The sequence below is a fragment of the Agelaius tricolor genome, unplaced genomic scaffold (assembly GCF_023055355.1).
Source record: "Agelaius tricolor isolate 1412-34295 unplaced genomic scaffold, bAgeTri1.0.p SCAF_12, whole genome shotgun sequence".
NCBI classification, from domain to species: Eukaryota; Metazoa; Chordata; class Aves; order Passeriformes; family Icteridae; genus Agelaius; species Agelaius tricolor.
This window is the reverse complement of record NW_027269272.1, coordinates 17971207-17983956: the sequence shown is the minus strand read 5'-3', so window position 1 is coordinate 17983956 and position 12750 is coordinate 17971207. Positions and strand designations below refer to the sequence as shown.

Here is a 12750-nt window from a genome sequence, read left to right as displayed (position 1 = left end):
GAGCAGAGGGGTGCACAACACGGGCTGGCAGCACTGCCCGGGGCTGCCGACAGCAGTGGCCTTGGCTCCCGACACTGGGGTGCAGGGGAGACCCCCATTCCTCAGCACGGGGCAGTGCCTCCCTGCTCCTTGCCCCACTGGGATGGGCAGGGATTCCAGCATGGCAGGTGCAGGCCGTTGCCCACCTTCCTGGCCTCACCAATCCCTTGTTTGCTTCCCAACGGCAGCGGCCCTTCGGCTCCTTTGTGCCGGCGGATAACAGGGATAACAGGGATTGTGCTCCCTCTGAAGTGCCGGCCCCCAGCCCCACACCCACACTGGGCACCAGGATGTGGGCACACCAGCCAGGAGTCCAGCCCAGGGCACGGGCAGCAGTGCAGGCAGACTTGAGGCAGCAGGTGTGGGCATGGGGTGCAGGCAGCTTTTGCACCCCCTCTGCTCTTCTGCTTTGCCGTCGGGTCCGTATTGCAGCCCGTGAGCCCATCCCCAGCACCCCAGCACCAGGGCAGTGCCCAAACCCTGTCCCTGTCCCCCTCCCAGGGAAAGCAGCTGGCAGCAGCCCACGATGGCTGATGTGGGGCCCCCAAAGGCCGCCCCACCGGATGGAGGCCTGGCTGCCTTTCAAAGGCGTTTGTGTTGTATAATTTATCGGCAGGAGATAACAGCAAGCGGCCAACAAGGAGGGGGCTGTACCCCTGCTCTGGGGAGTCTGGCACCACAGCACTGCTGCTGCCAGGATTCATCACACTGGGGCACACACACCTCCCTGGCCAAGGTGTAGGTCCCGTTTTGGTTTGGGGATGCCCCAAGGCAGAGCCAGAGATGGTCCCTCTCCGTGCCCTGCTTTGGACGTGCTGCCTGCCTCGCACAGAGACCCCAGGGGCTACTGCACCACCAGAGCAAGGGCAGCCCGGATCCAGTATTTGGGGGTTCTTCGCCCCAGGAACACGTGGACTTCCCAGCATGGAGGAAGGGCAGCAGGCATGGAGGGGCACAGGGTAGGGAAGGACTGGTCCCACGGGCACGGGGGCAGCACCTGGCAGCGGATCTGAGGAGAGTTTGTTTAATCCCAGATAAGGAGGCAACGCCAAGCACCTGGCTGGCAAACAGGCGCTCCCTGGGCAACAGCAGCGAAGGCAGTGCTGGCCCCAGCCCCCCAGCTCCTCTGCCAGGCCCATCTGCACAGAACTGCTGTTAGCTGGGTACATGAGGCCCTCACATGCCACTCACATGGCCACCCACACTCCCATGGCACAGCATGGCATGGCATGGCATGGCACATGGCACGGGGTCAGTGGAGCAGCCGGCACACGGCACAGCCAGGGCAGATGGGCATGGAGTGCAGGGGAAAGCAAAATCCTCTGCCAGCCTGGGCCAGATTTACACCAGGGCCAGCAACCCCCCGGCCAACCCTGCCCCAAGGGTTGCGTGGGCACGGGGCCAAGGAGAGGGCTTAGGGACAAGGACAGCTCTTGGCATCGTGGTCCTGCTACACAGCCAGAGCTCAGGAGGTTCAGGGCTGTGCCAGCCTCCTGCTGCCACTGTGATCCTGTGGCATCTGTGGGGCATCTGGAAATCCATCCCCCCTTCCCCATCTGGCTCTGGAGGTGGCTGCATGCCCATGACCCTGTCCAGGATGGGCGCTCAGCTGTGGGGAGGCAGACGGCAGGGCAGGCTGGCAGGGTCGCTGGGCACAGCACCCCTGGGGCTGCCTGGCCGGCTGCTGAGCACAGCCCCAGTGGCCTGCTGGCCTGTACCGACTGTGCCAGGTCTCAGCAGGGGCAGACAGGCACAGCCAGGTGGGATTAGCCCTTTGTGTCACCCTGCAGTGGCCCTGAGAGCATCCAAGCAGGGGGCACAGCTTTGCCATGGCCTTCCAGCCTGAATCACATCAGGATCCCAATGAGTATCCCTGAGTACACGGGGGGCTGGCACATGGACACCTCCCCGAAAAACAGCCCTGGCCCCCACACCACCCTGCTCCGGCCGGCTGGTGTCCAACAAGCAGGTCACATCCCTCCAGGACGGCACCCTGACCATTCAGGAAAGGGCGACTGGTCGTACTGGTGAGCCTGGCTGTGCTGGGACTCCCTCCGTTCCGGCACACCCCGGGGCTGTCCTGCCATGTTCGGTGTGCTGCTGCCACCCCCTGGCAACCTGCACAGCCTCGGGTGTCCCCCGCAGCCCCTCGCTCAGGGGTGTCCCGGTCCCCTGCCCCAGCCCAGTCCTGCCCCCCAAACCAGCGGGCCCGCGGGATGCAGGATGCCGGGAGGGCTCAGGAATCTGGGCAAGGGTCCACACCTCACCTTGCGCCAGAGGGGAGCCTGTCTGTGGTCACCGCGTTCTGGCAGGAGGAGGTTCCTGCCCCTCCCCGAGCCAGGGTGGACAGAGTGGGGAGGGGGCAGCGGGGCTTGGGGGAGTCACCAGCCAGGCGATGATTAGAAGGAGCCGAGGTTCCGTCCCAGCGCATTAAGACTGTCCCTGCTGAGTGCCACCGCCGCGGGGTGACCCCGCCGTGAACCGCCCACGCTCCCCGACGAATCCCCAGACCCCTGGCAGCAGCACCGCCCTTCACGCCAGTGTCCCCGCTGCGTGTCACCCCCTGCCCCGTCCCGCTGCCTGCGCCCCAGGCATGCGTGAGGATGCGCTGGCACCGTGTCACGGAGGGGATGTGCCATGCAGAGGTCACACCTGTGTCTGGGAACCACGGGCATCTTGTGACAGGCCTCTCGGTGAGGATACTGGGGCAACCTGGCTCTGGTGCCATCCCGGACCACGACCTGGAAATGTCTGGTTCCTGGGGACAGCAGGGACTGTGTCCCCACGAAGCCACCTCGCTGCAGGCATAGGGGCACACACGGGGAGCCATAGATGTCTCCGCTCACGACCTGGTGGTCCCCAGGGAGATGGTGGCATGTGACTCACACAGAGCGCCGTGCCACCCGCCCTCCGCAGTCCCCATCGCACGGGGAGGGGACACCTGCCGGCTCCACCAGCCTTCCTTGTGCCACATCCGGGCGGGCACACGCGGCACAAACGAGGCGCAGGGTCCCCGCTGCCCGGCCTCTCCTGAGGCAGGGAGGAATTCGCTCAGGCGGGCTGCGGGTGGCATTCGGGGAACGCGGCGGACAGGGCTGAACTCTTGAACCCGCACCGGCAGCTCCCGACCGCATGCCAAGCACGGAGCACCCCGTGGCGCCCAACGTGCGAGCAGCCCCCGGCCGTGCCAGACCCCCCCTGCTCCCCTCACGGTTCACCGGCAGGACACGGGGGACGCGGTCACACGTCCCTTCCCGCCGTGGCTGGCGGGCGAGGAGGAAGAAGCCGGTGGGGGCGGCAGCCCCGAGACCCATCGCTGGCTGAGTCCGCGCAGCTCATCACACCGATGTCCAGCTGCATCGGGTAGCGCGGGTGAAGCCCCTCTGTCCCTGCGGGGAGGGTGGGACACGGGCTGCAAGAGCCCCGCGGGACATCTCTGACACCTCCCGGGACTCCCCGGACCCCTCCCGGGACACCCCGGACCCCGCTCAGGACACCCCGGACCCCTCCCGGGACATCCCGGACCTCACTCGGGACACCTCGGATCTCTTCCGGGACATCCCTGATTCCCCCGGGGACATCCCTGACCTCACTCAGGACACTCCGGACCCCACTCAGGACACCCCTGACCCCTCCCGGGACCCCCCGGACCCCTCCCGATACCCCCCGGACCGCTCCCGGGAGTCCCGGTTCCCGCCGCGCGGGGGCGCTGCGGTGCCCGCTCGGTGCCGGGGGCGGGGCATTGGCGCGCGGCTCCATCCGCGGCCTGGCGGCGCCCCCTGCCGGCCGCGCGCGCGGCCGGGGACACGGGCACGGCGCGCGCTCCCGCCGGGCCTGGCGGGGACGGGTCCCGCCCACCGTGAAGCCGCTTCCGCCCGGCCGTGGCGGCGCGGTTACGTCATCATTGCGCGCCTGGCGGGAGCGGCGCCGGGAGCGGAGCCGCTGCCATGGCCGGGATCCTCTTCGAGGACATCTTCGACGTGAAGGACATCGACCCTGAGGGGAAGAAGTTCGACCGCGGTGAGTGCTGCCCCGGCCCGCTTCTCCCGGTCCCCCGTCTTCCCCTCCCGCCGGCGCCGGTCCCTCCGCGTGTTGGCGGCCCCGAGAGCGCCCCCCTTCCCCGGGGCTTCCCCCGCCCGGCTGCTGTGCCGCCCCCAGCCCGCGGGCCCTGTGGCGTGCATTCCTCTACCACCGTGTTCCTCTCCCTGCCTGTGCACACCTCCGTCGGCTGCCGGGCTCTGGCATCCATCCCGAGCCCACCGAAAACGGCTCCGGTGCCAGCCTGGGGTGGGAAGATTACCCTGTTCCTACCCAGCCCGGGGAGGGAAGATGACCCTGTTCCCATCCAGCCCTCGCGAATCTTCTCTGTCCTTGTCCCTGACTCTGCTGCTCTCCCCAGTGTCGCGCCTGCACTGCGAGAGCGAGTCCTTCAAGATGGATCTCATCCTGGACGTGAACATCCAGATCTATCCCGTGGATCTCGGTGAGCCATCGGCACAGCCGGTGTCGGCTTGGGTGGGCGAGGTTAGAGGGGGTAGAGTCGGGAATTGCTGTGATCAAGGAATAAGCTGCCTCAGGCTTCCTTGTGCCCCTGGGTTGTCCCCAGGTGACAGGAGCTCAGGGCACTCTTAGGCTACTGAGGCTGAGCTGGGTTTCTGCTTCACCTCCCTGTCATTTGGGTCACCTCTGTCCCTTTCCCCACAGATGCTGTCTAGGGAAGCTGCTTCAGCTGGTGGTAACCTGGCTTTAAGGGAGAACTCCTGAAATTAACTTCTGCAGCTAAATACACAGAATGTGTGCAAAAGAGAATATTACCCTTTATGAAACACAGAAGGGCTGAAGCTGATGCTGCAGGGGGCTCATGTACCTGCCCAAGGGTCCAGCCAAGCTCTCTTGGGGATATAAGTAAATATCTTCTTGTGTCCCCTGAAAACACCAGCAGTGGCGTCCCTGTGGCTCTGGTTTCCTCCATGATGTAGGCAACAAGGACACACAGGATCCAGTGTGACCTTTCACACATTCCCCACAGTCCTGTTGGAGGACTGGCAGCAGGGATAGAGTTTGTTCAGCACCCCCTGCCAGGGTGGCCCTTTACCCTCCCTGAGTTCTGGCTGTGTGTGCTACTGCTCTCGTTGTGCTCTGACCTTCTCAATGCTGCTCTGGCTTCCTCACAGGGGACAAATTCCGCCTGGTCATCGCCAGCACCCTGTATGAGGATGGCACCCTGGACGACGGCGAGTACAACCCCACGGATGACCGGCCCTCCAGGTACAGGGCACAGCTGGGATGGGTGGGAGACAGGGACACAGTGCAGTGCTGAGGCTGGATGTTTCAGGCTGGACACTAAGAGGAATTTCTTCGTGGAGGGGGTGATTAAACATTGGAATGGCTGTCCAGGAGGACGGTGGAGTCACCATCCCTAGAATTGTTTAAGGAAAGGCTGGATGTGGCACTTGTGCCATGAACTGGTGTTCAGTTGCAGGTTGGACTTGATGATCTGAGAGGTGTTTTCCAGTCTAACTGACTGTAACTGGGAGGTACCTTCTCCCAGAGGACACTGAGCTGGGGAACGGCCAGGTTTGATTCCTTGCTGACCTTAGGCTGTGCTGTTGCAGGGCAGACCAGTTTGAGTACGTGATGTACGGCAAGGTGTACCGGATCGAGGGGGACGAGACCTCCACGGAGGCGGCCACGCGCCTGTGAGTGCCTCGAGAGGGGGGACACAGTGCCCTGGGTGGGGTGGGGTGGAGAGCTCTGGGATCTGGGCTCGGCTCTCCGTGGGATTCCCTGCTCTCACTACTGCTCTCCTCCCACCTCAGCTCTGCCTATGTGTCCTACGGGGGGCTGCTCATGCGGCTGCAGGGAGACGCAAACAACCTGCATGGGTTTGAGGTGGACTCTCGTGTTTACCTGCTGATGAAGAAGTTGGCCTTCTAGCACACCTCCATGGGCTGCCCCACAGACATCCAGCTGGAGCCCTGAGAGCCCACATTCTGCTCCAGCATCCATGCTGCCCAGCCTCTTCAGAGCTGAGGAGGCAGGGGCAGTCCCCCTCCTCATCCCAGTGTCTTCTGACTCCTGCTGGGATCCACATCTCTGTTTGTGAGGAGAGAGGTGCCTGACATCTGAGTGGACATCATGCTGGCTGCTCCAGTCTTGCCTGATGGCATCTCCTCACCTTCACCTGTGCTCAACAGCCCTGGCACTGTCCAGGAGCAACCAGTCTGGGACAGCTGCCTGCCTCCCTCTGGGGACCATTCCCTCAGGAGCCATCCTGAGGCAGGCTGCCTTGGGTTTGATTAAACTGGGATGTTTTGTACACCTGGCTCTGCTTGCTGAGAGACAAGGCTGGCAGGGAGTGGATATACCTGCACAGGGGCTAAGGGGGGACCCTACCACTTCCCAAAGGATGGGGAGTCCAAACCTGCAGCAGGTGGGTGCAGAGAGGAAGAGTGGAAGCTCAGGCCATGCTGGGGGATCCTGCAGCACTGGCAGCTGCCATGGCTGGGAGCGGGCACTGGGCAGAACTGGGAGCATGTCCCAGAGGAGCTGACTTCTGCTCCAGGCACAAGGACACACACAACTCTTTAGAAAAATAGCTCTTTAATCAAAAAGCATTCACAGTAGAGGTGCCTGCCCAGCTGGGAGCAGGGCCTGTGCCTGCTGGCACGTGAGTGTCACTGTTTGCCTCCACGCATTGCACAGTTGTGAAGACTTGAGTAGCAGGTGCCAACCCCTTCCCTGTGGGCATCTTCCTGGGCACCCAGAGCACAGCTTAGTGTCCTGCAGGATTGCTCCAGCATTGCTTTGTGGTTGAACCCTGTGTGCAGCCTCATTGGGCCCCACATGGAGGATCTCTGCTGTCCCCCTGTCCTTGCTTGCATGAGACCGTGGCCAGGTCGTAGAAGAAGAAGCGCAGCTTGCCCTGTACCAGCTGCCGGTAGGTGAGGAAAATGCTGGAGATGTGGGTCTGCTCCATGGAGTGTGGGGAGCAGCTCGGCTCCCAGTGTCCTGCCTGAGAGTGGGACAGAGGGGTGACAAACACCGCTGCACCCAACCCAGCCCAGCTGGCACCTGTGCTGGGGTGGTCTGGCTCGTGTGGGGAGGTCTCACCTCCCAGCTGAAGGTCTGCAGGAGCAGGAAGAAGGAGTTGGCATGTCGGTAAAGCTGGCTCAGCTGCCTGGCCCCGCACTCGTCGCTCACCTGGCCCTGGGCCCCTGCTGCAGCACCCAGCAGCAGGGCCAGGTCACACAGGATCTCCCGCCGCTTGGTCTCGTTCTGGGGGAGCAGACAGTGACCCCCCAGGGCCTTGTTGCTTTCTGTGCTCACCTTAGGTCTGGATGGAGTCCTCTACCCTCCCTGTGCCACCAGATATGCCTACAAGCATCTTGTTCAGCATTTCTGGTGCTTCTGCCAACCCAAGGTTCCTTCTCCAGTCCTGTTGGCACACCAGTGCCAGCACCCTCCTCCCAGCCCCTCTCACCGATTTGGATTTCCACTGCTGGAAAGTGAAGTCCACCAAGGGCAGCACTGCAGGGCACCTGAGTGCAGGCAGGGCCTGGCACTGGCCCTGGTGAGGAGAAACATCAAAGTGAGGTGCCAGGAACTGTGCATGTCCCTGGTCTTGGGTTTTGTGGGGACTCTATCCTCACCACTCTCTTTTCCATGTCCTTGGCCTCCATGATGTACTTCTGGATAAGTCTGCTGTCACAGACCAGCCGTGTTGGGCTGGCACGGTCCTCTTTCACGTGCAGGAGGAAGGATGTGAGGAGGAGCAGTCCTGGAGGAGATAGGGTTGCCTTGTACATTGTGCCAGCCTCCCTGGGCAGTGTCAGCCCAGAGCCACCTGCAGTCCTCTCCCCAGCCCTTCGGTGGTCCCGACGGCCCCGCGGAGGGGGTGCAGAGGGCGGTGTGAGAGGCTGAGGAGGGCCCGGTGCTGCTCTCCGGTCAGCCAGCGAGGGGTGCCGGTGCTCACGGGGGAGGCCGCGCTTTCCGTGCCGGTGGTGTGTGCCAAGGGGCCGCACAGCCACGTCTGCCAGGTTTTTCGGCCACGCTGCAGGCAGGGAAGCAGGGCTGTACTCCCTGTGCAGACCAGGGCCAGCCCTCCGGATCCCTGCCAAGAGCAGTTCCAGGCGTCATGTGCACTTCGGGGAATCCCAGCCTGCAGTGTCCCGCAGGGAACATCTGCTCCTGGCTGCTGCCCTGGCTGAGCGCTCCCCTGATGGCTCTGCCTTCCCCAATGCCACTGCACACCACTGTGCCCAGCAACTGCCCACCCTGCCAGCTTCTCCACGCCCTCTCTGCAGCCTCCTGCCTGCCTCGCTGCCTGCCCTGGCACTACACCAAAAATCCTCAGTGCAGCTGTTTACCTGCGATGGGCATGGAGAGATGCTTGCTTGTCCTCACAGGCTGGCACTGGCCAGGTCCAACTAGCCCAGAGCCACCCTTGGGGTTTGGTGCCCAGCTGTGGGACTCATTGTGCTGGGGACGCTCTGGCTGTGGGGCCACAGTACCCACAGTCCCTTCCTGCGCACCCGGTCCCCCCTTTAGCCACACACTCACTGTTTAGCTCCATGCTCGGCTGGGGGCTTCGGCCCTGCATCTTCCACCCTGGGGCCGGCGGCTGCTCCCTGGCTCCCGTCCCCCTTCCATGGAGGGCAGCGGTGGCGCGGGTTCCCCGCGGGCCGCCCGGCCGGGACGGAGGGCCAGAGCCGGCGGCGGCCCCGGGACAGCTCGGCGCGGCTCCGCGCCTCCGGCCTGGCCGCCCCGCCGAGGCAGCACGATTTCCTGTTGTGTCGCCCTGACCTTCCAGCAAAATCGCAGCGGGGGCCCCGGGCCCGGGGAAAGGCTTCCTGCCTCCGGCCGCTTCCTCCCTTGGCTCGGGGCACGGGAAGGGCGTCCCTGGGCGCCCTCCGTGGCTGCTCACCTGGCCCCGGGCCTGAGCGCTCAGTGGCCAGCACCTCAGTGCCTCAGCTGGGCCTGTCCAGGGGTAGAGGGTAGCCCTGGCACCTGCAGAAGAGATGGTGTCAGTGATCCTGCACTGGACAGCCCCGGGATTATCAGCCCTAATGAAGTCCTGCTCCTGGCTGTGGCAGCCAGGTACAAAAGCCACCCCAGAGCTGGACTAAAATCCTGGTGACCCTCTCCCAGAGGTGGACTTCATCCATGGTAACTTTTACCCTGTTAGGCCCCATCCCTGTTGACCCTCAAACAGAGTCATGCTCTGACCCCTGCATCCACCAGAGGTGACTCAGGGAGCTGGAGACTCCTGGGATGGCTGTGGTTCATGGGATCCCTCTGGGCTGGGGAGGGCTACGATCACAGGGGTCATGGCTAGTGCATGGCCCCAGGGTTGTTTCACAGGGGTCTTGGTTGGGACTGGGCAGGGTGAGGCACCCACAGATGCCCCCTGCCTGGGTAGAAGCACAGGGGCCTGTTCAGCACCATGCCATGGCATGGCTGTGACATTCCCTGGCAAAGTCAGCTCTTGCTGGGCACTCTGGCAGGGGGTGCACATCCCCATGCCCATGTGTACGTGTGTGTCCCTGTACTGCTCATGGGTACACACCACCACGTGCACCCTCACCCCGACATGCGTCAGGCCTGTGCTCAGATAAGCCTCCATCCCGGCAGCCCCCCACGGTTTCCCTTTGGGAAACACCCCCCTCCCAGCACACATCCTCCGCTCCTGTCTCCCTGCAGCGCCTGCGTTTCCTTCTCACACCCCGGCTCTCTCTCTCGCACGTTCCCAGCACTGTCCCCAGGGACAGCAGTTCCCGGCAGCGCCTGGCCGGGTGACAGCAGTTAAAGTAAACACCGTGCCCCGCTCCACCTGCCCCGTGCCCTGCTCAGCCCTCAAGAGCCCACCTTGCAGGGTGCCTGGCTGGGGGGTCCAGCAGGGTCGAGAGTGGCAGTGCCGGCTCACCTGGGCACATCTGGCAGCAAAGGGACCCGCGAGCACCGGGGTCAAACTCCTCCAGGCTTCCTCCACACGGCCGTGGCCGTCCTGCGGACGTGACAAGCTGCAATCACGGCCGCAATCACGCCCGTCAGCACCCTCAGCCCCTCTGCCAGCGCTGGCCTCGGGCCCGCCGCCGTCCCCATGCCAGTCCCTGCCATGCCCACACCATGTGCATTCCCTGTCCCTCCCTGGGTGCAAAGTCACTGGCGATGCCAGGCTAGAGAGCTGCCGTGCCCTGCATTCCTTCTTGATTAGGCGAACAAACCCACCGGAGGAAACTGGAGAGCAACTGGAAACTGGAGGTCTAATGGACCCCCACGGTCAGCCTAAGGTGCCCACAATAGTCCCTTTACTCCAAAATATTCTTTACAACAATGCCAGAAGCTGGCAGGCAGCGTGAGCCTGTGCCCGTGGGCAGCCTGGTATTCCTCTGCTGGAAAGGGCAATGCCAGCTTTTGCTGCCCATGCCAGGGGGGCAGAGGAGTTTGTAGGGGAGAGCTCTCACTTCTGGCCCCAGCCCGATCCCACAGATGTGGCGTACTGCAGAGGGAGAGAGTATGGGGCAGTAAGTGAGGCACAGGGACCCCAGAGGGACACGGGGGCTCCGGCAGGCAGCCCGGGCTCGGGCAGGGGACAGGAAGCCAGGCGGGGGCTGCGGGGCTGCACAGCTGGCCGGATCCCGGTGCCAAGATTCCCACCTCTCCTTACGGGGTGCAAAGTGCTGGGAATCCCGCTGCAGGGACAGCCGTTCGCACCCACTTTGCCAAGGTGCTGAAGACAGCAGGAGGTGCCTGGAGTCAGGGAAAGGGGGGGGAAGAGGAGGAATACGCCGCAGTTGGGGGGGAGACTGTGGTTTGGTGGCACAGCTGCTGTCCCCGCAGGCCACCCAGATGTGCTCGGTGGGCACCCCCAGGATGTCAGTGCTAGCATGGGAAGCAAACCTGGCCTTCCAAGGACAGGGCGGGGGGTCCTAGCCCCCTTTGAAGCCCCCATAAAAGGGTCTGGCATAAAGGAAAGAGAAAGTCAAAGGAACAAAGAGAGCGGCTAATCCCGGCGTGAGCAAACAGCCCCGTTTGCTCAGGCCGCAGCTGGCTCCGGGGCCAGGGAAAGGAGCACAGCGGGGCTCTACGGGTGCCAGGCAGCGGGGGACCCTCGACCCGGGCTGCCCCTTCCCGAGCACGGGCAGTCCTCGGGAGCAGGGTCCCTCCTGGACCCTCCGGGCATTTTTGCTACATATGCAAATTTCCAATAAACATCCGTGGGCAAATCCTGCTCCCCGCGCAACCTGGTCCTTGCGCTGCTCCCAGACAGCCGTCCCAGGAGAACACCCACGCTGCGGGTAAACGGACCCGCAAGGGGCACCTTGGTCGGGGTGCAGCAGCTCGGGAGTGAAGGATGGCAGGGGTTTACCTTTCCCAATTTTCAGCAAGCCACATGCTGCCCAGCATCCCAGCACAAAGCCCTCAGTGTTGCCCAGGGCATGTCCATGGGCAAGCCTTCCTTGCCTTGGACAAGGGCACCTAATGCCAGTGGCTCTGCTGGCATCTGGGGCGATTCCCCTGTGCCTCCTCTACCCTCCTGCTTCTCAGCCAAGCTTCCCACTCCAATGGGGCACACGGAGTGTGCTGGGAGGGCACCTCATCCCTCTGCCTCCATCCCATGGAGAGGAGAAGGGGTTAATGCCAGGCAGCCGAGCCGCAGGTGGGCGCAAGAATGAAATTCCTTCTCGCTGTCCTGCGAAGTCTGGGCACAAATATTTGCCTGCATGTCCGGTGGGGAGGGGGGAGACCACCATCGCTTCTGGGAGTTTGCTAATCCCCATGCCAAACAAGGCCCCCACATGCCCCACATGCCCCCCGTCTTCCTCCTGCTGGGGTCTCCCTGCAAAGCCCTTGAGGAGGGGACATTTGGGGTCAGGGGGACACCAGCACCTTTGGGCACTCCTATGAGCAGGGAGCTCTGTGGAGTTGACCGGGCAGTCAGAGCAGGTATCTTGTTCAGGAACACTGCCAGGGTCTGTTTGGCATGGCTGATGAGACTGTTTTGGGGTTTCCGTTCTGCTCCCCGAGCCCTGGCCACCACAGTAGGATGAGATGAAGGCGAGAGCCCCAGCCATTCCCACCAAGTCAGCCACGCACCCTCTGTAATAAATTCCATGTGTTCACAGACAGAAAATAGCCAACTTCCCCCACTCCACTGCCCCCAAATTGCATCCTCCTTCCATATCTACCACCCCCAAAACTCCCTCCATCCCCAGACCCTCCTGGCCTTCATCTGGGATGGCCCAGCCCTGCAAGTCGCCTACCAGTTGTGCAAATATTGCCGGAACGGCTGTAATCCCTGTGTCCAACGTGAATTATGAGATATTTCCACCCATTACGACAGCCCCCCCGCCCCACCGCGTGTGTGTGAGGCCGGGGGGATTAGACACGGCACAAGCCACGCTCGGCACAAAGCTTTGGGGAGGCTGATGGCTCTCTGCATCCCACAACGGGGCGGGGCACTCGAGGGGGGCTCTTTTTGGAGAGAGGGGGTGCCCCACATGCCTTCCTGTCATCAGGCTTAGGCCTGGAGGCAGTGCTGGGATGCCCAGAAGGCAGTGGGAGGCTGTGAGAAGGGGGGCCCATGGCATGCAGTTTCACCACGACCCCATCCCTGGGGAGCAGAGGCTCCTTCCTGTCGCCCTGAGCCGGGCTCATGTTCAAAGCCGCGAGCAGGCAGCAGCTAATGAGGGCAGACAATGGGAGCTG

The 12750-nt window shown here is 63.4% G+C and overlaps 2 protein-coding genes across 2 annotated transcripts; one reads left to right on the top strand and one right to left on the bottom strand.

The window, feature by feature from the left end:
* The first annotated feature begins 3900 nt into the window (after window positions 1-3900).
* Window positions 3901-6358, top strand: POLR2H (RNA polymerase II, I and III subunit H). The gene is made up of 5 exons (XM_071437950.1): window positions 3901-4059; window positions 4439-4522; window positions 5214-5307; window positions 5655-5738; window positions 5859-6358. Exons 1-5 carry the CDS (start codon window positions 3987-3989, stop codon window positions 5974-5976), a joined length of 453 nt encoding a protein of 150 aa, XP_071294051.1. The 5' UTR covers window positions 3901-3986; the 3' UTR covers window positions 5977-6358.
* A 404-nt stretch (window positions 6359-6762) lies between these two features.
* THPO (thrombopoietin) lies at window positions 6763-8796 on the bottom strand. Its single transcript, XM_071437951.1, has 5 exons — window positions 8602-8796; window positions 7692-7819; window positions 7523-7609; window positions 7153-7317; window positions 6763-7054 (listed from the first exon to the last, which is right to left on the bottom strand). The coding sequence occupies exons 1-5, from the start codon at window positions 8639-8641 to the stop codon at window positions 6872-6874; spliced, it is 603 nt and encodes a 200-aa protein (XP_071294052.1). The 5' UTR covers window positions 8642-8796; the 3' UTR covers window positions 6763-6871.
* Between the last annotated feature and the right edge of the window lie 3954 nt (window positions 8797-12750).